Here is a 22,243-nt window from a genome sequence, read left to right as displayed (position 1 = left end):
TCCCCTGAGAAAGGCTTTCGGGGGAGCTCGGTTCAGTTTCTAGGCTTAAACCTGGGGTTGAAGGTGAGTGGAGCTCCCAGCTCTCCCTGGAAACCTGTGACCCCCAGGGAGGTGTCCCCCTTCACTGGCCCAACTAAAAAGGGGGGTTGGGGTTTGCCCACTGGGGCTCTGAGGGCACACGTTCAGGCACGGAAAAGTACGGGAACAGTGGTAGGTCTTGTGCGCCCAGAAAGGTCTGTCCTCATTCCCCACCAACACTTCCAAGGGGATCCCCGAGCCCTCCTGTCACTTAAGCACTGGTCACAAAGGCGTTCCAGGTCAGGGCCGCCCCCTGCCTGTTGTGCAGCGCACTGCCCACTAGGTGGCACCAAGGAGCCAGTCGGGTGCTCAGAAGCCCCAGGCACTTAGCAGTGTCCGCCTTGACAGCCTTTGCTCCCGGGCTGCTCCCCCACTGAGCTCTAACCCTGCGGCCAGTGGCCACCCAGTGGCCACGTGCACTCCCCAGTCTCCCAACACCCATCACTGCGGAACCTCTGAGATGCTGGCTGCTCTCAGGCCTCAGACTGGCCTCCCCTCCCCACCCCCGACCCCCAGCAGGAGGGGCAGAGTGGGAGCGGCCCTTCAGAAGCACTTACCTTAATAGCATCTTTGTGCCATCCGCTCAGGGGCTGGCCGACAGGTGGAAAGAGGCAGCTTCGGGTCCCAGGGTGGGCATTTCTTCTCTCCCGGACACTTGAGGTTAACAAAGGTACCCCTCCCCACCCCGGCCCGCCCCGCACCTACTGTATCTTGTCCCTCTGACCCCAGAGAGGCTGGTTGCCTACAGGGGGTGATTTCTTGCTCGCCTTCCCCAAGCCTGGAGGCTGTCCCCGTGCTCAGGCGTGTAGACCCAGCATGTCAGAGGGGCTTAAACTAGAAACGAATTGAAGGAATCTTGAGTCCAGCCTTGTCCCTTCCCTCATCCCTGCTCAGGTGGGGCAGCCCGACCCCAGGAGTCCCAGGGCCTCCATTTTTCCATTCTCAGCTGTCCTCCCCATCCTCAAAACAAGGCAGCTGCGACCAAAATGCACTGGGAACACCTAGGACTTTAATGGATACTTAGTAACCACCTCTCAGCTGAGGACCTTTTTCCAAGGGGGTTCGAGCACATTTGAGCCGCGTCTGCCACTGCCTCAGAATACTTTGAGGGATGGGCATGGCTTGGGGGAGGGACAGGCAGGCCATCGGAGTGCTGCAGAACGCGATGACTGGGCTGTTCGCGCCGGGCCAGTGCTAGGCTTGGGGCTCGGGCACCATGTTCCACCATTTGAAGGCAAAGGGCACCCGGCGTATGTTGGCGCAGGCGCAGAAGTCCCCGATTTCAGTCAGGTAGCAGTCGAAGTCCTCGATGAAGGTGCACTGGAAACCCAGGGGCTCTAGCAGCTGTCGGATCTTCTCTTCCAGGCAGCAGATGCCCTTGATCTGGGGACCAAAAGGCTTGGGGATGCCCAGATTCTTGTCCATCACGATCATCTGCAGCTGTCAGAGAGAGGACGGGCCAGGCCAGGCCGGGGTGGGGTCTGAGCCGTGGAAGAAAGCCCCTCGGTGGTCAGGGTCGACCACACTCAGCAAACACAGGGCATCTTCTCGAGCTCTGCCCCTTGTGGACACCAGCCGACCTCAGCAAAATCCAACTCCCTTTTCCTCAACCTTCCCGCGTCCCTGACGTGTTTCAGCAAAACCGAAATCCCGTCAGGCCACCGTCTGGCTCTGCAGACCTCCCTGGTTCCTTCCCCTACTGCGTTCCTCTTGCTCTGGACAGGAAGTTAACTTCACACTAATCCAGGCACCTCTCCTGGAACGCATTTCCCTCCAGCTCTGGCAGTTGACTTGTGTCCATTTCTCATTTTTTAAAAAAAGATTTTATTTATTTATTTGACAGAGATCACAAGTAGGCAGAGAAGCAGGCAAAAAGAGAGGAAGAAGCAGGCTCCCTGCTGAGCAGAGAGCCCGATAGCGGGGCTCGATCCCAGAACCCTGGGATCATGACCTGAGCCGAAGGCAGAGGCTTTAACCCACTGAGCCACCCAGGTGCCCCCATTTCTCATTTCTTAATTCCAGCCTCTTTTCCTCAAACACACTACCCCCCCCCCCCCCCCCACTGCTCCCCAGCCCTGCTCCCAGGGCCACGTTGAAACCGAGGGCTCCTGGGTCTTCTAGAATTAAAAGCTACCCCTGTGTGACTAATGAATGCAGGGTCTGTGTCCCTGGGACTCAAAAGAGGGTAAGCAATGACCCCATTTGTGAGGTGGGCATGGAGCATCGCTCCCTCAGGGTTGAGGCTGAACCCAGAGGCTCGTCCATGGCCATTGCTTGGCCTGGGACCTGCTGGCCGGGTCTGCTCCCCGAGGCCGTGTTCCCTGAGCGGGGCGGGGAGCACTTGACCTTCCTTCTGCAGCCACTGCTGTCTGCTGTGCCTGAGGCTCTAGTCCAGCATCAGGGAGGTCAGGAGAGCAGCCAGAGTGAGCGGGGCAGCCCCCCACCCAGCCCAGCCCCTGCGTGCCTCACCAGGTTAGGGAAGTAGGGCCTTGCGAACAATTTCGCGGTCTGCTCGTTGGAGGGGACGTTGGTCAGCTGCTCCAAGCAGAAGAGCTGCGGGATGTGGACGATGTCCTCCTCCCCCAGGCCCAGCTCCTCCTTTAGGATGTCCCGGTTCAGGTTAATGCACTTCTGTGGGGCAGGAAGGAGACGGGAGTTGGTGGGGAGTGGAGAAGCCCAGGGTCACGGCCTGAACGCCCCCTCCCCCCCATCTTCATTCTGCTGGCAGGCATGCCCTCTCAGAGGGCACACAGGTCCCTTTGGGGTTGGGGAAGCAGGGAGGGGAGGGCTTGGAGAAATGGCCAGGATCCCACAGCTGGCCTGATGCTACTGTAGCACGGGGCGTTCATGTGGCCCTCAGTCCTGGCCAGAGTGGAGGAGCCAGGCTGGGCCAGGCCAAGGCCAGAGGAAGTCCGCTGTGGGCACACTACTTCCTGCCTTAGGAAGGGACCTGAGCAGCTGCTCCCACACTTACAGCACGTTCTTGCCCTGACCACCTGTTTCCTGGGTCTTGATAATAAGGCTCATGACCTCCACCCCAGGACAGGAGTCACTGGAGCCAAGATGGTGTTTGACCCCTACCTGGCCAGTACCACCCTATTGTCCCCGGAGACATTCCCTGTTCAGCGAAGGTCAGCACCACTGCCCAGAATGCCCCTGGGTGGGCATACGCTGGGAGCCACCAGGCCCCAGGGAGTGAAGTGGTTTGTGCCATGTGACCTTGGACAGGTCCTTGCCCTTTTCCAGACTTGTGCTCCCCGCTGGAATCTGGATAAGCCCTTTCTGGGAACTCCTAGCCAGTGATTCACGCCGAGGCCTGAGGTGCTGAGTGGCCTAGAACATAGCCCATGGGCCACTCCTGGAAGCATGGAGAGGACCCTTGTCCAAGTCTCTGGAACTCAGAGCTTCCTAGGGGAGTTGGCGGGAGGGGGCATCCTCTATTTTCTGGTCAGACGCCAGGCGACTTGAGTGGCCCAGAGCCTGTCTTTGGGGGTCAGACCCGCTTCCCCCTACTCCTAGGCTTAGGTTCAGACCTGGGCTTGAAGGCTTGGTACCCACCTATGCTTCAGGGGGTGATCAAGGATCATAGTCCCTTTAATGATGCTTGGGCTAAGTAGCTGCTCATTTAGGACCTTCTGAATTGTCCATGCCTCCCCCCACTTTTTGGAGATGGTCCCTCACGCTGTTGGCTCCTACCTCTACATAGTTGTTCTGCTTCCTCAGGTTTTCATCCATTAGAAGTTGGTTGATGGTGCTGGCCTCCCGCCCTGTAGGCAGAAGGCAGGCGCGGGGCAGGACTTGAGGCGGGGGAGCAGTTCCTCCCAGCACCGGGCCTCCTGGCCTGTGTATTGTTGCCCCTGGTGACCCTGACAAGTGACCTGGCCAGTCTCCAGAGACTACCTAGGTCACCTGTCACCTCCGGGAACTGAGGTCAGGGTCCTTCAAGCCCAGGGAGGACTTTTGCTGCCCCCCAGCCTCTCTGGCCCTGGTAGGAAGGAAGGCAGCTTGGAACAGGTGAGCGGGCAACTCCAGCCGGCACTCCCCTCTCCCCTGGGCGGCTCTATAAACCACGTGACCCAGACCCCTCCTACCTGGGGCCTTGACTAGATTATTTAACTGTGTGCCTCTCAGTTGCTTTGTCTTTAGGACAGGGATGGCCCGCTCGGGACCCAGCTAAGGTAACAGGGTCTTTGGCATGTGGGGTATGAAATGTGGCTTGTGCTAAATATCACCTTCTAGAAGAGCTCCTGGAACCCTGTGACTCACAGGCTTCCCGGTGACCATGAAGCCACACTTGGAGAAGCAAGGGGGCTAGAGAGCTTCCCAGCAACCCCTCCCTGGCTTCCCACAGACTTTCAAACAGGACAAGTGTGCCCCAGACACACCATCTCCGCCTGTCCTTATAGGTTTTCCACAACATGCCCAGGGCACCCAGGAAGTCCCAAAGCTCAGGTACTTGACTCCATGTTCCCCAAGTAGGTAGATGTGAGGGTTGGTGACACCTGGCTTTGCTGCCTCATCTCCCCAAAGTCCCCTTCTTATACACTTGGCCATCTTCCCCCTCCGGAACCCCTAGCATCTCCAGAATAGCCCTGGAACAAGATGGTCTCGGGTGCTACACATGAGGCTTCTGTGCTGCCCTGGGACCCTGCACCAGGAGGAACAATGGCCAACCGGCGCTCTAGAAGGGACATCCGGGAGGAGGAGCTGGTGTCTGCTCTGGTGCTGGGGGCTTCGCTCACCGTTAGAAAGGAGCTGGTCCTCCCGGACCTCTTCTAACAGAGTCACGTCTCCGTATCCCTCCTTCTTTTTCTCCTCGAACAGTCTGTAGCAGGAGCTGGGGCTGGCCAGGAGCAGCCGGAAGCCCTGAGAAACAACTAGGGTCAGATGCTCGCTTTCCTTCCAGAAGCTTCTAAGGGGCTTTAAAAGGGAGGGGAGACCCCCCCGCCCCCGTCCGCCACCAACCTTGTCTCCCTCACTCTTGTCCTGCGTGGGGATAAAGCAGAGGAACTCATCCACGTGGCCAGCCATCAGCCAGTCTGAGAAGAGCTCGACCGGGGCCTGGACTCGCTGGGCGTAGAGGAAGTCCCGCAGAGCTTTCCCCATGTCTCGGCCCTCCTTGCTAAGGGAGACACGGAATGACCAGCCTTGAGCCAGCACGGTGTGGGTTGGCCAGCTCAAGATCAGTCTCCCTTGAGCTAACTGGCTGTTCTAACCGCTGGGCTCAAGGGACTAGTCCATAAAGGACGGGCTGGCTAAGAACCACTTCCTCTGGCCCAACTCTGGACGGAGCCAAGGGATTCCAGCTAGATCGGCTCTGAACCCTGGGGCACAAGTAGCCCTTGGATTTAGGTGAACTAATTGAGCAGCCTTCCAAATCTGAAGCCAGGAGTCACCACTTGAAAGGATGAACAGTTCATCTGCTTTTTCTACCTGTAGTCTTCTGTGACAGTCCAAGACTCAAAAGTCCCGTCTTGCCAACTTAAATAGTCCAGAGCAGGGGCGCCTGGGTGGCTCCGTGGGTTAAAGCCTCTGCTTTCAGCTCAGGTCATGATCCCAGGGTCCTGGGATCGAGCCCTGCATCGGGTTCTCTGCTCAGCAGGGAGCCTGCCCCCCACCTGCCTCTCTGACTACTTGTGATCTCCATCTGGTGCTCGCTTCGGCAGCACATATACTAAAATTGTGATCTCCATCTGTCAAATAAATAAACAAAATCTTAAAAAAAAAAAAATAGTCTAGTGCAGGTGACCTGCGGAATTATGCAGGAGTTGGGGAGGGGGGCGGTCCCTTCAGTTTGAAGGCAGCTGGTCCCCGCTGGGCCCCGCCTGGCCTCTTGCCTCACCTGGGGTAAAAGGAGCTGCCGATGAGGATCCTGCCTAGGGGGTACTCTTTGCCTTCCGCCTTCACAGGGGGGGACACCATCAGGTTCCCAATGGAGTCCATGCTGGCCACCCTGTGGTCCTTGGTGTGTTGGATCACGTAGCCAATCCCTGGGCTCTGGAAGGAGACCCAGTGGGGCAGGGCTGTTAGGAAGGATGGGCTTTAAGCCCCAGTCTTAGCCCTGATCCAGACCGCCCAGTAGATCCCCACACCCCCTGCCCCCAGAGGCCACTGGGGCCCTCTCCCCCTTGGAACCCCATCCCTCCTGGGCAGCTGCGGGGCCTGACAGGTTAGATGGAGTTTAGATCAGCCAAACCGAGCCCCACACCAGGGAGTATTTCATGGGGAAGTCATCCAGCGTGAGGACCCGAGGGGTGTCGAGGACCAAGGAAACCGTCTTGTGGGGAGCCTGGGTATAACAGAAAGCCATCTCGTCCTGGAGGGGATAGGAAAAGGAGTCGAGTCACCTGGCACCATCACCTGCTCTCCTGCGTCTGGCTTGCCGGTCACACCTTGCACACAGGCCACCTCCAAGGGGCAGCGGGGGGCTAGGCAACAGGAACCCCCTTCTGTCAACTCCTGCCCAGCCCTTGGAAATCCTCCGCTCAGGCATCCCCTTCTTTGGGGTTTTCCAGAGCCGTTCTCCTATGTGTCCTGCTTACAAGCTGCGTCACCGAGATCCTTCCTTCTCTTCCCTCCCGCACCCTGTCTGTGAAGGAGCCTTGGTGGTTCACGGTGCAGGCGGACTGCCCTCCCTCACCATTTGGAGGAAGCCACCGTGCTTGCCGTGACCGCAGCCCCCCGCGGCCAGTGCACTTTCATCCTCGCCCCTGCCTAGGACCGGTTCTCTAGTTCTCAGCCAGAGAAACCTAAATCAGAACATTTACGTCTCACCTCACACCTTTCGACATCATCCCACCTTGTTGTGAACTCGTTTCTCTCCCTTACCTTGGCTTAAAAGATCCTGAGTCTACAGTCTGGCTCTTTCCTCCCTCTGGCCCTTCTGCTCTTCCTATGCTCCAAGGACACCCCCCATTAGGCGCTTCACATCAGCTGTGCCTCCCCCCAGAGAGCTTTAATGTCTAATAAACAGCCAACCCCCCATCTCCAGATCTTTGTATGGCCAGCTCGGTTTCCTGAATTTGAAGCTTTTCCTCACCACCCAAAACGGCCTCGTTTGGGCAAGAGACTCACTATAGCATCTCTCTGTCCCAGCACTTAGAGCCCCATGTCCTGCTAGCTAGCACAGAAGCACGACCCATCCCATTGTCCTGTGGCTGTAGCATGTAGACTGGTGGCCAGTGCGTGGTCTTTGGGGAGAGGAGAGCCCCAGACAGCAGGACCCTGCCGGGTTGACCTGGATGCTGTAGGAGGAGCCCTGCCCCAGCAGCCAGGAGGAGAAGGTGCCGGACCGTTCGCACCTGGGCGCTCTGTGGTCTCGAACCCGTGCATTCTGGAACAGGAGGGGAAGCTGGACACTAAGCTCTCTCTTAATGGCTAGGACTTGGGCAAGCCCTTCCATCTGAGCCTCTACTGAAGTTCTAGAAACAGACACCTCTGGTTTGAGCTTTGCTGGACAGGTTGAACAGACACGTGATGCTGGGCATGTGCACCACCTGCAAGGCTCCTTGCCCCTCCCCCAACCGGTGGATTTCCCCAGGTGGGGTGTTACCTGGAGCCACCTGCCCAGGCGGTTGGGGTCCTCGTAGACAGATGCCACCTGGATGTTGCTCTTCTCGCTCAGCTCCATCACCGTGTTCGCAAAGCCTTCGACCTGCAGCTCTCTGCCGCGGGAGAAAAGCCAGCCCTGGGGAGGCCAACGGGGCTCCCTCCACCCCAGTCATGGCCTCTCTTCCAGGGCCGGGGGGGCACCTCCTTCCAGTCAGGAGAGCTCACGCCCCTAGGCCCGGGGTAGGCAGAGCTGCTGTGCCCCGATTCTCGGAGCACGAGCTGGTACTTAGAGTGGGTCTCACTCAGCAGCACTCAGCACACAGCAGAGTCGAGAACTGCCAGGGTCAGCCCCTGCTCTGCTTCCCTAGGACTCTGCTTTGTCCCCAGCCTGCGGTCACACCCCATGTGTGCCTTCCACCCGGCCCCAGGCTCTCCCACCTCAGCCTACCCAGAGGGGCTCTTTTTCTCCTAAGAAGCCAAGCAGCCAAGTGCCCCCCACCAGCCCTTGGGATGGCCAACAAGGTTGCCATATTGGTATGGTTGGCAGGGGACAGGGGCAGGTCTCTGACCCTGGGGATCCTCGTGTTGTTGGGCATAATAGCAGGCTTATAGGACCACGATGGATGTCTGTTCCATGTTGGAGATGAACAGATGTGTTCGAGGCAGGTACTAAGACCACTCATTTTATACACAGATCCTCAGGAGTCGAATGCAAGCAAGGTCACACTACTGGGAAGTGTTAAAGTTAAGACTCTTTGAGTCTTCCAGGTGTCAAAGTTAAAACTCAAGTCTTCCAGGCCCAAGACTCCCTTTGTTATTCTGGGCCCCTAAAGAACCTTACTTCTCCAGTCAACACAGAGAAGGCTGCAGCTAGCCAACCAGCCTGACAAAGTCTGGAACAGTCCAAGGATGTGTGCTGGTGGAAGGTGAAGCTGGGTCAAGCTGTGCCTGCATACCATCTCTATGGGGGAGTCCTAGGAGACCAGTCATTCAACAGATGGCTGAGTGAAGAGGAATCTTTAGATATAAAAGACAAGGTAGGGGCGCCTGGGTGGCTCAGTGGGTTAAAGCCTCTGCCTTCGGCTCAGGTCATGATCCCAGGGTCCTGGGATCGAGCCCCGCGTCAGGCTGTCTGCTCCGTGGAGAGCCTGCTTCCTCCTCTCTCTCTCTCTGCCTGCCTCTCTGCCTACTTATGATCTCTGTCTGTCAAATAAATAAAATCTTTAAAAATAATAATAATAATAATAAAGACAAGTAGACGGATCTGGTGTATGGATTATCTGTTCTTGGCAGTCCGTCAAGCTCTTTCCCTTCTTATACTGAAACCCGGTGTTCCTCTGGGGACCCTTCTCCCTGGAAGCCCTCCCATGGAAAGGCTATCTTTCTTCTATCTTTCTTTCTTTCTTTCTTCTATCTTTCTTCCCCCAGTGGACCTGGAAGAGAGTAGAGTTCCCCTTCTTGCACTACCTCCAAGATCCCCATCTGGCAGCCAGTTCCAAAACCTCCAGCTCTGGCTCCAACTCCCCCTTGCTGGGACCCCTGGTCCTCAGCTGCTGTCAAACCCCATCTTTCCAGTTCTTGGCCTTCCTCATTTGGCTTCATAATTTTCCCCTTGCCCCTTTGCTTGACAGAACCCCAATCCTGGTTAGCTCACTTCTACATGTCCTCTTCCCTCGAACTCAAGTTACCAGAAATAGTTGGCGAGAAAAGCCCCTGGGGACGAGCTGAACTTGTCCTTAGCACCCGACAGCCGTCCTTCTCACCCGTCCCTCACCTGCTTGCTCTGCTCTCCCTCCTGGAGCTGTGGTTGAGCAGTCCTCCCGCCTATCAACAGGACCTGTGCACGCAGCCTACCAGCGTGGCTCCTGGAGTGGCCTTTCCCTTGCTCGGATTTGACCTCTGCTGGATCATTAAGTCAGCCTCATTCATGGCTTCCCACTTTAAAAAACAGCCCGCCCTTGGCCGCACACCCCCGTCTTGCTTCCCATCTCTGTAGAGTTTTGCAAAGGACTCCCCTTCCCGTTCGTCCCTCTGTGCTTCCGAACCCACCAGGCAGGATTTCTCGCTGCACAGTGAGTGGCCTCCATCTTGCTAAACCCAAAGGGCATTTCTTTCTCCTCTTGGTTTCACACAGCTGGCCCCTCACCTGTTCTCCCCCTACCCTTAACCTCTCTCTACTCTCCTGGTTTATTAATCAAACCTCCTCTCCCTTCCCATTTGCATCGCTATGATCTTGTCCAGAGCGGAGCATTGGATCAACCCAGAGCTCACCGCTCAGTTACCTTTCCTGGGTTCATCACTCCTCAGAGGAGCATGGCTAGGCCTGGGCTTTGAACGTGCTCCACCCGCCAGGGGCACCCAGCCTCATCTTGAGCTTCCCAACTGTCCATGGAGCTCCAGAAGTTAAGAGACCCAGTGGGTCGCCCCAGCTCTAAGTCTCTGGGACCAAAGCAATGACTCTATCCCAAGTCAGCAACGGCGCCCCCATTCACCTTGCTGTGGACCCCAGACCCAGGGGACAGTCTTGTCTCCTGATAGCCCATGCATCAGCTCCCCTGGCCCAGGGAGAGGAGGTCTGCCTTCAACACACCCCTGAACCTAACTGGGCTCCCACCCCGTCCTGTGCGGCTACTACCTCCAGCTTGCGCCATTGCAACAGCTGAAGTGGGTCCTGCCTTCTGCTTGTGCCCCTGATTTTCCAAGTGGCCGGAGTGACGGGTTTTGCCAGCCAGGGTCCTCTGTCTTCTCCTCCATAGGTATTTGCCCACCTAGCTAGGACGCCATGCCTGGCTTCCCTGCAGCCGGGGTGGCCCTCTGCAGGCCATGAGCACACGAGAAGTAGTTCAGAGACTTCCAGACCTCAGTGGCGGCACAGGACAGCTCTTCCTGACTGACTCTCCTGCCTTCCTAGGGCCTGGGACATGGACACGGACATGCCCGGGGCCCATCCGTCACAAAGATGGGAAGGCATCAGCAGAAGACTGAAAGGAGCCAGGGCTGCTCTGTGACTGAACAGTGCGGCCCTCCTACCTGTGGGCATCTAGGCGGGAAACGGGGTCTGTTCCAGCTCCTGAGGCCCTTCTGCGTGGGTCCTGCCCTCCTCCTCCTGGCTCCTACTCCTGCCTGCCCTTTCCTGGCTCTCTGGGCCTCCCAGGAGCATGGGCCGGTCCTTCCCTTTCCATCCTCCACCCCGCTTTCTAGCACTGGCCGATACTTGAAGCCATGGTGTCGTCCGCCTCCCCACGAGAGCTGGGGAGGGAGGCTCACAGTCACGGCTCAGTCCCCGGCACTGTTCGTGTTTAAAAAGGACTCCCGCAAGGACTCCCTTGGGGATACGACTAGACAGCTCAGGCAGGAGGAGCTCACTAGACTTGGGGAGGAGTCTAGTGATCTTGACCCCCACCTCCCACCCTGCAGACGGACCTGGCACAGAATACCAGGAAGGACCTGGCACAGGGACCCGAGGGTCTCTTACCTGCACAGGTAGACCTCTAGAGGCATCTGGGTGCTTGGAGTGAAGACACAAGGGGCCACCCGGAACACCACCGTGTCTTTGTATGCCAGGGTCTCTGGAATTGACTGGAAAGTCACACCGGGTCCCGTTGGTGAGCCGGTTCCACGTCGCCCCTCCCCCCCAGCCTGTGCACCCCTGCCCACCTCTGGACCCTCCCCTGTCCTCTGCCAACTATTCTCCCACAGGAGGCACAAGACCGAGACCGTAGCTCTGTCTGCACCAAGCCTGGTCTCCCCCCATTGCTGCGCCACATGAGAAAGGCTTCCTCCCCATGCGGCCCCTGGGAACATACCGGGTCTTGCGACTCTTCCAGCAGGGAGACAGAGTAGGAGACGAGGCCCGAGAAGCTGGCAGACGGGAACTCCACAGCCTCCACATAGAAGGTTTCCTTCAGGGGGCTCTCGAGGGGAGTGAGGGTGTAGGTGGACCGGCCAGGCCCCAGCAGTAACTCAAAGGTGCTTGAGCTGTCTCCTGAGGACAGAAGGGACGGGCCAGCTGCTGACATAGCCCGGTGCCCATCTCCCCCTCGGACGGTTGGGGTGCCGGCTCGTTCCTCTGGGCAGAAGCCAGGCCGGGAGCTTCAGCCGAGGAGGAACGAAGCTGGCTTTTCTGTCCCCGCATTTCTGGTGTGTGGGGCTTAGGGGACAATCAAGTGTTTGTTCACAAACAAGGGCCAGAGCTCAGCAGCGCTGTTCAAAGACCTAGCACACGTATCACAAGGTCGGGGCTCGGATGAAGATGCCGGCCTTCGAGGCTCCGGGTCCGGGGTGAAGGCCAGAGGCAGCTGGCCCCATTCTCGGACCAGCTTTGGGGAGGAAATCCTAAAGAGCCTCGAAGGGGAGAAGCAGCCAAGGTGGGCTTGGCAGCCTCGTCTGAAACAGCAGACCCTCCTCGAGTAAGCGGCAGGGAGGCTTCCGTGGGAACAGCCTGTCGGACAGGGCAGGCCTCGGATGGTTTCCAGAGAAGCTCAGGAAAGCTCCCATCCGCTGTGCGGGTCCCAGTACCCTCAGGCTTCTTGGGGGTGTGAAACAGAAAACCACGCACAGAACAGAGAAGTTGACCACACCCTGCGGTTATCTCTACTGAACTCTGTTCACTGTCCGTTTGCAGAGATGGTCCTGACCCGAAGCCACCAAACTTCCCCACCTGACCTTCCAGCCACTCTCCTTGACCTTCTGACCCATTCCCAGCATGGCCACGCTGCCCTGATGGCCTCTAGACTCCCAACTCCAGGAAATCCCAGTCTCGGTTTCCCTGGGTCACCAAGAACCATCTGGGCACCACATGCCTCTGCACAGCGGGGGCCAGCTGCCTTGGCCTCGGACTCCACCACGCCACAGATGGCTGCCGAGGTCACTGCCGTCCCCAGGACAGAGGCACGGCTCTTGTTCACTGACCTCTTACTCTGGGTGATGGCACTGCGGTGGCCTGCGTGGTGGCTATACCCCAGATACTAGCTATGGGGAATTCAGCAAGAAAGTCTTACAGGCCTGGGGTGCCAGCTGCGGGGGACCCCAGCTTCTGCTGGCCACGTTTGGGACGGCTTCAGCTAGGACTGCCCCTGGGGACTCCTGCCTCTAGTCGGCCTGAAGGCTGCCCTTGCTGGCCCGGAGCCGGGCCTCAAAGGGGCACACCCGGACAAGGTGGAGCCTGCCACCAGGACCCCCAACGCGGCCCAGCACAGGGACACAGCCCTTCCAGCAGGCTGTGCAGGTTCACAGCTGCCTGGAGCATCGCCGGGTTCCCAGCCGCCACGACTAGACTGTGCTGGACACCGCTTGGCGCCCCAAGGACGTTCAGCAGCTTCAACTGCGCAGGGCCCTGGGCTCCCCATGGCCCCTGCATATGAAGGTGATGCTCCATGGCGTGGTGGGGCTCAAGAGGGGCCCAGGTCTGCCTGCTGCGGGCCCTTCCCAGCCACTTCAGTCCTTCTGTGGCTGGCTGGGGGGTGGGAGGTCTCTCTTCTAGCTGTTGGTCTTTAAGCATAGCTGATATTTGGTTGTGGCTGTCCTATAGGCCAGGAAGCGTGGCGGAGGCCCGCGGACTCCTATGCACCCTCCCCACATTTGATGCAGGTGCTGTGACTGTCAGCCCCATTTTCTGGGTAAGGAGGGAGAACAGTACCTGAGCTCCCAGACAGGCTCTTCCTGCCCACATTCCTGTTCGCACTCAGCTCTTAGCTCCCCTACCCTTGAACTCAAGCCACTTCCCAGCCCCTGCTCGGTCCCTGGCTGTCCATCCCTAGCAGACTTGGAGAACAGGGAGTGAACTTCCCCTTCTAGAGCTGGGACCCCAGAACCCAGTCAATATGGATGTGAGTCATGCTTTCTCCCTACCTGCTAGGACCATGAGGGTCTGTCCTCAATACTTCTAGCTCATGTCTTCATCCTTCAAGAATCCTAATCCCTTTGAAGGTCACGCTAGCAGATCACGCCACCTGCCCCCGTCCTCGCCGCGCCGTCCTCCATAGACTGTTCTAGCCCTGGTCCGTCTTCCCCACGATCGTGGTCATGGCTGGTCACACCATAGCCCAGCCCAGCCCATCCAGTCCGTGCTGTTCCTTGACCTCATTGCCATGAGACAGCCCTGCACCACCTCAGCCGTGCCTCCCCGTGCTCACGGCCCGGACGTCCCCTCCACACAGACCATCTGCATGTTCCTGCCTTTTTAGGTCACCTACACGCCCACCTCCATGATTCTTCACCCCAGCCCCCACCCTGCCAACTCCTCCCTCTTTCTGCCCCTCCCCTCCCTTCCCATTCCAAGAACTACGCCTGCTCTCTTGCACACACGGCCGGTCCCTTCCCACCCCGAGGCCTCAACTCCGAGTAAGCCAAGTCTGCGGAGCACTTTCGTACCCGAGCAGCCAGAGGAACCACAACGCTGAGAGACCACACTTAGGAGGGGACCAAGCCTCAGAGCTGCTGTCACCGCGGCTCAGGAACACGATGGTCACACTCCTGTCTGTTAGTGGTCCCGTTTCCAGGGTCCTCTGAGGAGGATGTTCTCCTCCCTAGTTTCCTCCTCTGAGTTGCTCCCTCACCCCCACCCCTGCTAGGCCCCACCCCCCACATAGATGGGCTACGTTCATCTCCAGTCACTCCCTGCTCCCTCCCAGCCCCTAGTCACCACCTCCCCACGGTTCCCTTCACAGCACAGTCGGCCCCCGTGCCCGTCCGCGGTCTGTCCGTTTCACTTCCAGCCCCACATTCTTACCAAATTCATGAACGACGGGCATGTTGAGAACTGCGACATTACCGCGGATTTGATTAGCCTAACAACAGCATCAGCCCCGGCCCATCGCGGCCCTCATGAAAGGCTTCCTTTCCTTGCTTTCTAGAACTTTCTCTGGCTTTCTATTTCTCTGCAAATCTCCCCTCAGACTCCTTTGCTAGATCTTACAAAGCAGCCTGCTTCACAATCACCCGGAGGGCTCGTGAAAACACCGCGTGCTGTGTCCCCGCCCTGTATTTGTAGAACTTAAAAAAATTTTTTAAGTTTAAACTCTACCCCCAATGTGGGACTCGAACCCACAACCCCGCAATCAGGGGTCACATGATTCACTGATGGAGCCAGGACACCTGGTTGCCCTGGATTCCTAAGTTTTTCAATTTTTAAGTAATCTCTACACCCAGTGTGGGGCTCAAATTCATGACCCCGAGATCAAGAGACAGAGCCAGCCAGGAACCTTTAAGTTTTTTTGAGTAAAAAAGCCCCGACAGTTGGACACAGGTGATGAAGTACACCTTTAGCAAGGTATACAAGTCATGGTCTCGGTTATCCGTCCACAAGGGACCACACTGGGCCAAAGCATCCGCATGGCCTGAAGCTGGCTTAGACCCAGCATACAAGTGGAAGCCCCTGAGCACAGGTCAGGAAGCAGCCGAGGCGTGCTCTGCAGGACTGGAGACCAGGGATGGTCGTTCTAGAGCAGAACCTTCCCTAGTCACCCAGTGGAAGCTGAACTTGGCTTCTCAGAGAAGGGAGCCTACTGGCCCATGCCTCCAGAAGCAACGTTAATGTCAGTTTGATGAATACAGAGGCACTGAATGCTAAGTCAGTTTAGTTACATCAAAAAAACTTGTTCGGGGACGCCTGGGTGGCTCAGTTTGTTAAGCGGCTGCCTTCGGCTCAGGTCATGATTCCAGCGTCCTGGGATCGAGTCCCACATCGGGCTCCTTGCTTGTCAGGGAGCCTGCTTCTCCCTCTGCCTCTGCCTGCCACTCTGTCCCCCTCTGCCTCTGCCTGCCACTCTGTCTGCCTGTGCTTGCTCTCACGTCTCTATGACAAATAAATAAAATCTTAAAAAAAAAAAACTTTAAAAAAACTTGTTCGTTCGAGGACATTTTGCTGGACACGCCCAGTTCTGCTTTCTGAACCAACAGCCCTTGGGCCTTTATCTATAGGATAGGAACGTGCACCTGCCTTCCAGGTAGGGCTACAGACGGGCAGGGTGCGGTGTGACGCCAGGGACAGACATGCGGGCACAGCTGCCACGCAGCTACTTGGCCTCTGAGTTCTGGAAACTCAATCTAGTGGGGCCTTGTAGAGGAGTGAAGACGGCCTGTCCCGGCAGGAGTGATTGGGAGAAGAGCTTAGCGGGTCTGTATAAGGCAATAGCTTTCAGCCAGTATGCATTTCTTGTCTCCCAGCCGTGAAACCTTGCTGGACAGGCACTGCTGTCATCCCTGCTGGGGAAGTGGCTTGAAGGGACACTGACTCGCCCACATGTATAGCCCGAGGAGAGGGAGATGGCAGCCGGAGGGTCTCAGGGACACAAGTGTGGCCCTACCAGGCCCCGACCTGCAGCCCCCGGTCCCTGCACGCCTCCAACAAGGTCCCTGCTGGGAACGACCTGGCCTCGGCTCCCCCCTGGTGTGTTGGAAGAGAAGCCAGAGCTGGATGTGGTACAATCAAGAAACTCACTTTGGGGCCGGTAGACTCTGGCCTTCTCTGCCTCTTCCTCGGAGGTGTGGAGAAGCAGTCGGTATTTCTTTAAAGCACAGCTGGGCCCTTGAACATTCAGGGTCATCTGGGACAGACTCTGTATTTCTAGGCAAAAGGCAAGATAAAGCCAGTGCTGCAGGGGTGGAGGGAGGAGGGGAAGGGGCTGTCGGGCCAGGGCTGGGGCTCCTATATCAGGGTCCTGGGGACCCTCTGCCTTCCGCTCTGGCCCAGCCCTGCAACAGGTCTCTGCTCCCTGCTTCCCCACATGGCCGCGGGCAACTTGTCATCCTGGGGTCTGCCGGGAGTTAGGATGGCCGTGACCCCAGCTGGGGCCAGTACACAGCCCCTACAAACTGAGAACAGGGCCTGGCACGGTCCGCTCAAGGAGGGTCCCCCGCCAGCCTGGGTGTGAACCAGGGCATCCCTTTATACTGCTAAGACCCAGAACTTTGGTGCCGACCACAAGGGAGGACCAGATCCAAGACTGCTCTTGCCTAAGACAGTTGGGGCTCCTGGCCCAGGTCACAGGAGGGTTTTTTGGAAGATGCTTGCAACCCTCGGTTTGGCCTTCTCATCTAATGTGTGAAGCCAGCTAGATCATCCCCATTTTACAGATGGGAAAGCGAGACCAGGGAAGTTAACTTGCTCAAGTCCATAGCCAGGAAATAAGGTTGCTATCCCACACCAGGACCCATGCTGCCCCCAAGCCAGAGCCATGTGGACTCTTTCTTCCTAGTTATAAGCTTCAAGCCTCTGACAAGAGACTTTAGGCTCAGAGTGGGGACACCCTTGCCTGGCATCCATGTTTGCTGGGGCTGTGGCAGCAAAGCCCAAGGGAGAGGTGGGTCCCAGGAGAAAAGCGGCAGCAGTCCCAGGACAGCAGCCAGTCCTCACCTTCTGGAAGGAACACCTTCGTGGTCTTCTCGTCTACAATCTGGCCCTTGTCGGCAGGGCTGCAGTTCACAAGCAGGATGGCACCCCAGCCGCTGGGACCCCAGACCCAGTTTTTCTGCAAAGACGACAGGAATGTTGACTCAGGAAGAAGCCAAGGAAATCCTGCTTTCCAGATGCTATCCCACAGCAGGAGTGGACCTGAGGCTTTACAGGGGGACTGGGACCTCTTGGGGAACTCAGGTACTTAGAAGCAGGCAGCATCAGGGGAGTGGGTGGAGAGGCAGAGAGGAAGCTGGGTCGGGTCACGGCTCCCCCGCCTGATTTCAGTGCTGAGCCGCCCGGTCCCACACAGGGGGCCTGTTCTGGTTCTGGTTGACTGTACAACCAAGTTAGGATGGGGACTTAGCGTCACCAGACATTCCAGCTTTTTTTTTTTTTTTTTTGAAAGAGCTAGACATGGACTTCTGTTTTGTTTTTAAAGATTTTATTTGACAGAGAGGGCTCGAGCACAAGCAGAAGGAGTGGCAGGCAGAGTGAGAGGGAGAAGCAGGTTCCCTGCTGCGCAAGGAGTCCCATGCCCGCGGGGCTTGATCCCAGGACCCTGGGATCATGACCTGAGCCGAAGGCAGACACTTAACTGACTGAGCCCTGCAGGTGTCCTGGACTTTACCAACTTGGATTGTGTTGGAGCCATTGGACTTCGAAGACACTGTGTGATCTAGACAGTCTGTGGGCCCGCGCCCTTCCCCGGGCCGCCTCACCTTAGCCTGCTTGTCACTGGTCATCTGGACCTGCCCAGTACGGTAGATGTCCACGTCCAGGGAGACCACTGAAACAAGAGAGAAAGTTTCCACCACCCACATCTGCTGCACGGAGCCTCGGAGTGCCAGGTAATCCCAGCGGTGCCCAAAGCTGGGATCAGGGATGCCCAGCCTTTCAGGCATGCTGTCAGCTTAAAAGAAAGGTCTTCTGAGGCCGACTGCTTCTCTGAGGGAGCCTGGAGAGGACCAAGTACCCGCGTGTCTCCCCCAACCCCCTGGGAAGTCACAAAACCAGCCAAGGTGGTCCTGATCCATCTCGTGCCTCTTGGACTACCCAGGTGACACCCCCCAGAATGAACGATGTTCCTACTGCTCTGGAAACCTCCTGGTGCTCTAAGACTTAGGAAGGGCCAATCCACAGCATCTCCAAGCCTCTGAGAGCAGAGGGATCCAGGCTGGGCTCGAGTATCATCACCGAGGCTCCTCCTACAGTCTCCACACTCCACCTTCCACTCCTCCCCACCGCACGCTGACCACCGTGCAGCTTTGCCCTGGCTTTATTTTCGTTCACAGAGCGGATCACCTGATGTGCTCTACCCCAGCTGGAATGCCAGGGCCAGGAGAACAGACCACAGTCGCCGTGTGTACTTAGCCCCTGGTCAGGGATGCTCAGGGACCAGATCCCTGCTAGGAATCAGGTACAGTTCTGGGTCCTAGGGACATGGCAGCGTGTGAGACAGGCTCGGTCTTCTGCAATCTTGGGGATGGGAGTGTGAGGGCGCGCGCGCGCACACACACACACACACACACACACACACACCAGTGATAAGGGGTCAAGAAATGAGTAAAATGCACATTATATCTGATGGCAAAGTGTTTAGGAAACTAGGAGGGGCTTGGGGGGGTCGTTTTAATTTTAGACAATCCGAAGTCTGCTAAAGAGTTGAAATATAAACAGAGGCCAGAAAGAGGGAAAAAAAAAATTGGTGTTATTTTTGGTAAAAACAATTAGAACAGGAAGTGTGAAGTGGTAAGTTCAAGGGCCCAGGGCAGAATGAGCATGGAGAAGAGAAACAGGCCACCGGGCAGAGGTAGACACCCAGCTCATGTAGCTTTTGTGAATAAAAGGGACGCCAGCTTCCGTGCGACTATGCAGAAGCACCAGAAGGCTCTGATCTGAGGAGACATTATCAGATAGCCTTCTGAAGACACGCTGCTCTGGGAGCCAGGTCAGGAGTGGACAGTAGAACAGGAAGGCCAGGGTTCCCACCCGGGGAACCTGTGCAGTGACCCAGGTAGGAGAGGATGGTGGCTCAGATCAGCCAAGAGCAGCCAAGGTGGCTCGTGGCTGGATTCCAGCGAACTCGGAGGAATCAGCAACAAGACATAAGGACCGACAGGGGTGGAGGGAGAGGGAAGAGGAACCCCCAGGGTTTAGGCGTGACTGGCTAGAAGGGAGGACCACAGTCCACGGCGATGGGAAGACCACCGGGAAGGTAGGTGCTGGAGGAAAGGGAAACCGATCTGGGTCCTCTTACTCTGCCACCATCTTCCCAGAAGTAGAACCAGTTCCATTCGGGATATAGTAAAGATGGAGACGTTGGTTAGACATCCAAGAAGTTATGCTGGGGTCAGCGGATACCTGCGTCAAGCTTGTGGGAGATGTCTGACTGGAAAAGTTTGGGGGATCTCCTTCAAAAAGTTTGAAGATGATCCAGAATCAGGTTTAAGAGAACAGAGGCTCTCTCTTGTTCCTTAAGACAGTAGACAGCATAGTTTGCTCCTACTAAAGGAATAGAGGTTCTGGCTTGTTCTGGAATGATCCAGAAAAGGAGTGAGGAGAGGAGTAGAGGCTTCCTCCATCATTAAGTTGAGGAAGGAAGGTTCTGAATCAGTGGGGAGAGGACCGGATGTGAGAAAGTGAACTTTGCACCAGACCCACCATGGTAACACGGGAGGCAGAATGCTGGTTTGGCCAAGGGTAGGCAGGCCAGACAGTAGAAGCTCAGGGAATTTCCCATGCCTGTGCTCAGGGAATGAGGTCAGCGGTGAGTGAGCGTGGCTGGAAGGGACTGTGTGAATGGGCACGTTGGGATGGCCCATGGGAATGGGTCCATCCAGGACCCACAGGAGGGGTCTTATTGCCAGGAGAGCCCCTCCCCACCCCCCAGGGTACTCACCGATGCCGGTAAGGCAGAGGACAGCCGTGGCCACAGGGACATCCTCATCAGACAGATAGTATGAGACGGAAACCTGTGGAGACAGCACCCAGCACCCATGGGGGGAATGGCGGGGGAAGCAGGAACGGGACCTTGGGCTAAGCACCCACAGCCAGCCATTGGACTTCAGCCTCCGTTACAGCTTCTGCTGTCAGCCAGGGGGCTGGGGGGCAGGGTCCTCCACGTGCTGGCTGTCTCCGGGGCAGAGAGCACTTCTCGGGTCCTCTGGGCTCAGCCAGGATGCGTCACAGCTGTGAGTTTTCCCTGGGAGCTGCGTCGTGCTTCAGGGTGCCCTGTGCCTCCTAGGGAGGGGCCGCTCTGGGCAGAGGGCAGCAGCGGACGGGTACTGCCCATCGGTCTCTTGCCAGTCACCAGCAGACCGTTCCAGTAAGTTTTGCCGGCCGAGTGCCCTGGTCCTGAACGGGCCTTCATGTTCTCACTTCCACTTCACAGTGGAGTCAGCTGGACAGCTGAGCCGCAGAAGCTGGGCTCCCCCGGGGGCTGACTTAATTGGCAGAGGGTGTGGTCTGGGAGGTGAGTGTTAGAGTCCCAGGTGGTCCCAATGACCCTGTAGGAGCCATCAGCGGCGGCCCTAGAACCCCCCCAACAGCAAACCCGGGAGCTGGCTTTGCAAGGAGGTCATCCTCCTGCCACCAGTGGTGCCCCATTAGAGGGACAGCTTGCCCAGGAGAAAGAACACGGCCTTGGGCTCAAACCCTAGATCTGCCCCCACTAGAGTCACGTTTTTCAGGTTGAGAAAGGTCATCCTGTGCCTCAGTTTCCACGTATGGAAGATGGGGGTAGGGCTGACCTCTTGGAATAGAACCCCAGATACCCAGGACACAGCATATGCATTTACTACATGGTAGCTCCTCAGTTTCCTTAAGCTCTCCACACCCCGAAGACCAGCTTTAGCCAAACAAGGCCATCTGAGTTTTGCTGCTAAAACCTTTGAGCCAGATTTGCAAAGCAGCTTGTTGGGAAGCTGGCCCAGGATCGTGGTCAGCAGCATGGGGAGAGACAGACGTGCTGGAGCTGGAGCCGATCACGCCCTCCCTCCCCGCTTGTCTGCATCCTGGGGTCACCGAGCGCCCCCCTCACAATTCTGATGCAAGCATTGAATGGCAAGCAAAACACCTGCATGGTTCACAGACTTGGGGCCCCAGGGAAACACCAGCTCCCAGGAGGGAGCCCCTAGGGGTTGGGTTGACCCCTCCCCCAGCTAGGGGGTTCTCCCTCACCTCCACGCCCAGGCTTACCTTGTCACCGTCGATGGCAGAGCTGGGGGCGGTCATCTTCACCAGCACGTCTATGGGATGTGACAGAGGCCACCGGGTCGGGGCAGCCTCCTCTCCACTCCCTGCCTGGATTGTGTTGAGGACATCCACCAAGACCCCCGGAGAGCCACTGACCGTGAACGACTTGCACTTCTCCGGGGCACACCTGGTTGGCCCAGCAAGGAGACAGATCTCAGGGCACAGGGGTCTCCATCCTTAGACCGCAGGGCAGGTGGCTTGGTGGGGCATGAGCTCTGACCATGGCTCCCCTTGGGGTGTTGAGCCAGAGGCCAGCTGGCCAGGACAGGTTTGTGGACCTCCATCTTCAGCCTGTTCCTGCCTTCACCCACTCCAAGGAGCCCGCCAGTGAGTCTCCAGAAATTACCAAAGCTACATCTTATTTGTAAGCCCGTGGAGGGAGGAGCCGTTTGTATGAGCCAGAAGGGATCCCCATAGGGGGAGAAACAGGACCCGAGCCTCGGGAGGTCCACGTGGTGGCTCTGGGGAAGACTCAGCCTCCAGAACAAGTTCCACCCCTCCCCCTCCTCTAAGGCTCCAATTTACAGGAGCTCCCCCCCACCTTAATTAATCCTCATGGCCTCCTGGAGAGCCAACCTCACCCCTGCTTTCCCAGTAAGGGCACAGGATCGGCAAGGCATTGTTTCTCTAAGGTCCCACAGCCCATACGGGGCTGAGGCAGGATTTAGGTCAGAATCCTGCAGCGTCAGGATCACAAGGCCCGTAGAGACCCCAACCAGGCTCCTGGAGATGAGGCAGGAGCCAAAGGTGTAGAGAAGGGCAGTGACCCCCGCCTAGCCTAGGGGTACCCCCGTACATGAGGCAGGCACCTGCCCCCCCCCCCCCCCCCCAGCCAGAGCCCCCAGCTCCTCACCCATTGATATCCAAGCAGATTTCCGTGCCCAGGACACACAGGGCATGCACCGGGCTGTCCAGAGACAAGCGGACGATGCTCTGGAAAGACATGGCGCGGCCTTCTAAGCC

General features: G+C 57.5%; 1 protein-coding gene across 1 annotated transcript; it reads right to left on the bottom strand.

The window, feature by feature from the left end:
• Window positions 1-1,272: 1,272 nt before the first annotated feature.
• PADI6 (peptidyl arginine deiminase 6) lies at window positions 1,273-22,243 on the bottom strand. The gene is made up of 16 exons (XM_059375178.1): window positions 22,134-22,243; window positions 21,224-21,407; window positions 19,926-19,998; window positions 17,746-17,813; window positions 16,985-17,099; window positions 16,070-16,195; window positions 11,436-11,614; window positions 11,105-11,208; window positions 7,631-7,742; window positions 6,287-6,394; window positions 5,921-6,075; window positions 5,044-5,200; window positions 4,821-4,944; window positions 3,775-3,845; window positions 2,548-2,709; window positions 1,273-1,518 (listed from the first exon to the last, which is right to left on the bottom strand). The coding sequence occupies exons 1-16, from the start codon at window positions 22,223-22,225 to the stop codon at window positions 1,273-1,275; spliced, it is 2,076 nt and encodes a 691-aa protein (XP_059231161.1). The 5' UTR covers window positions 22,226-22,243.

Source organism: Mustela nigripes, chromosome 14, assembly GCF_022355385.1.
Source record: "Mustela nigripes isolate SB6536 chromosome 14, MUSNIG.SB6536, whole genome shotgun sequence".
In the NCBI taxonomy this organism is placed as follows: Eukaryota; Metazoa; Chordata; class Mammalia; order Carnivora; family Mustelidae; genus Mustela; species Mustela nigripes.
The sequence above is the reverse complement of the archived record's forward strand: the minus strand, read 5'-3'. Positions and strand labels throughout refer to the sequence as shown.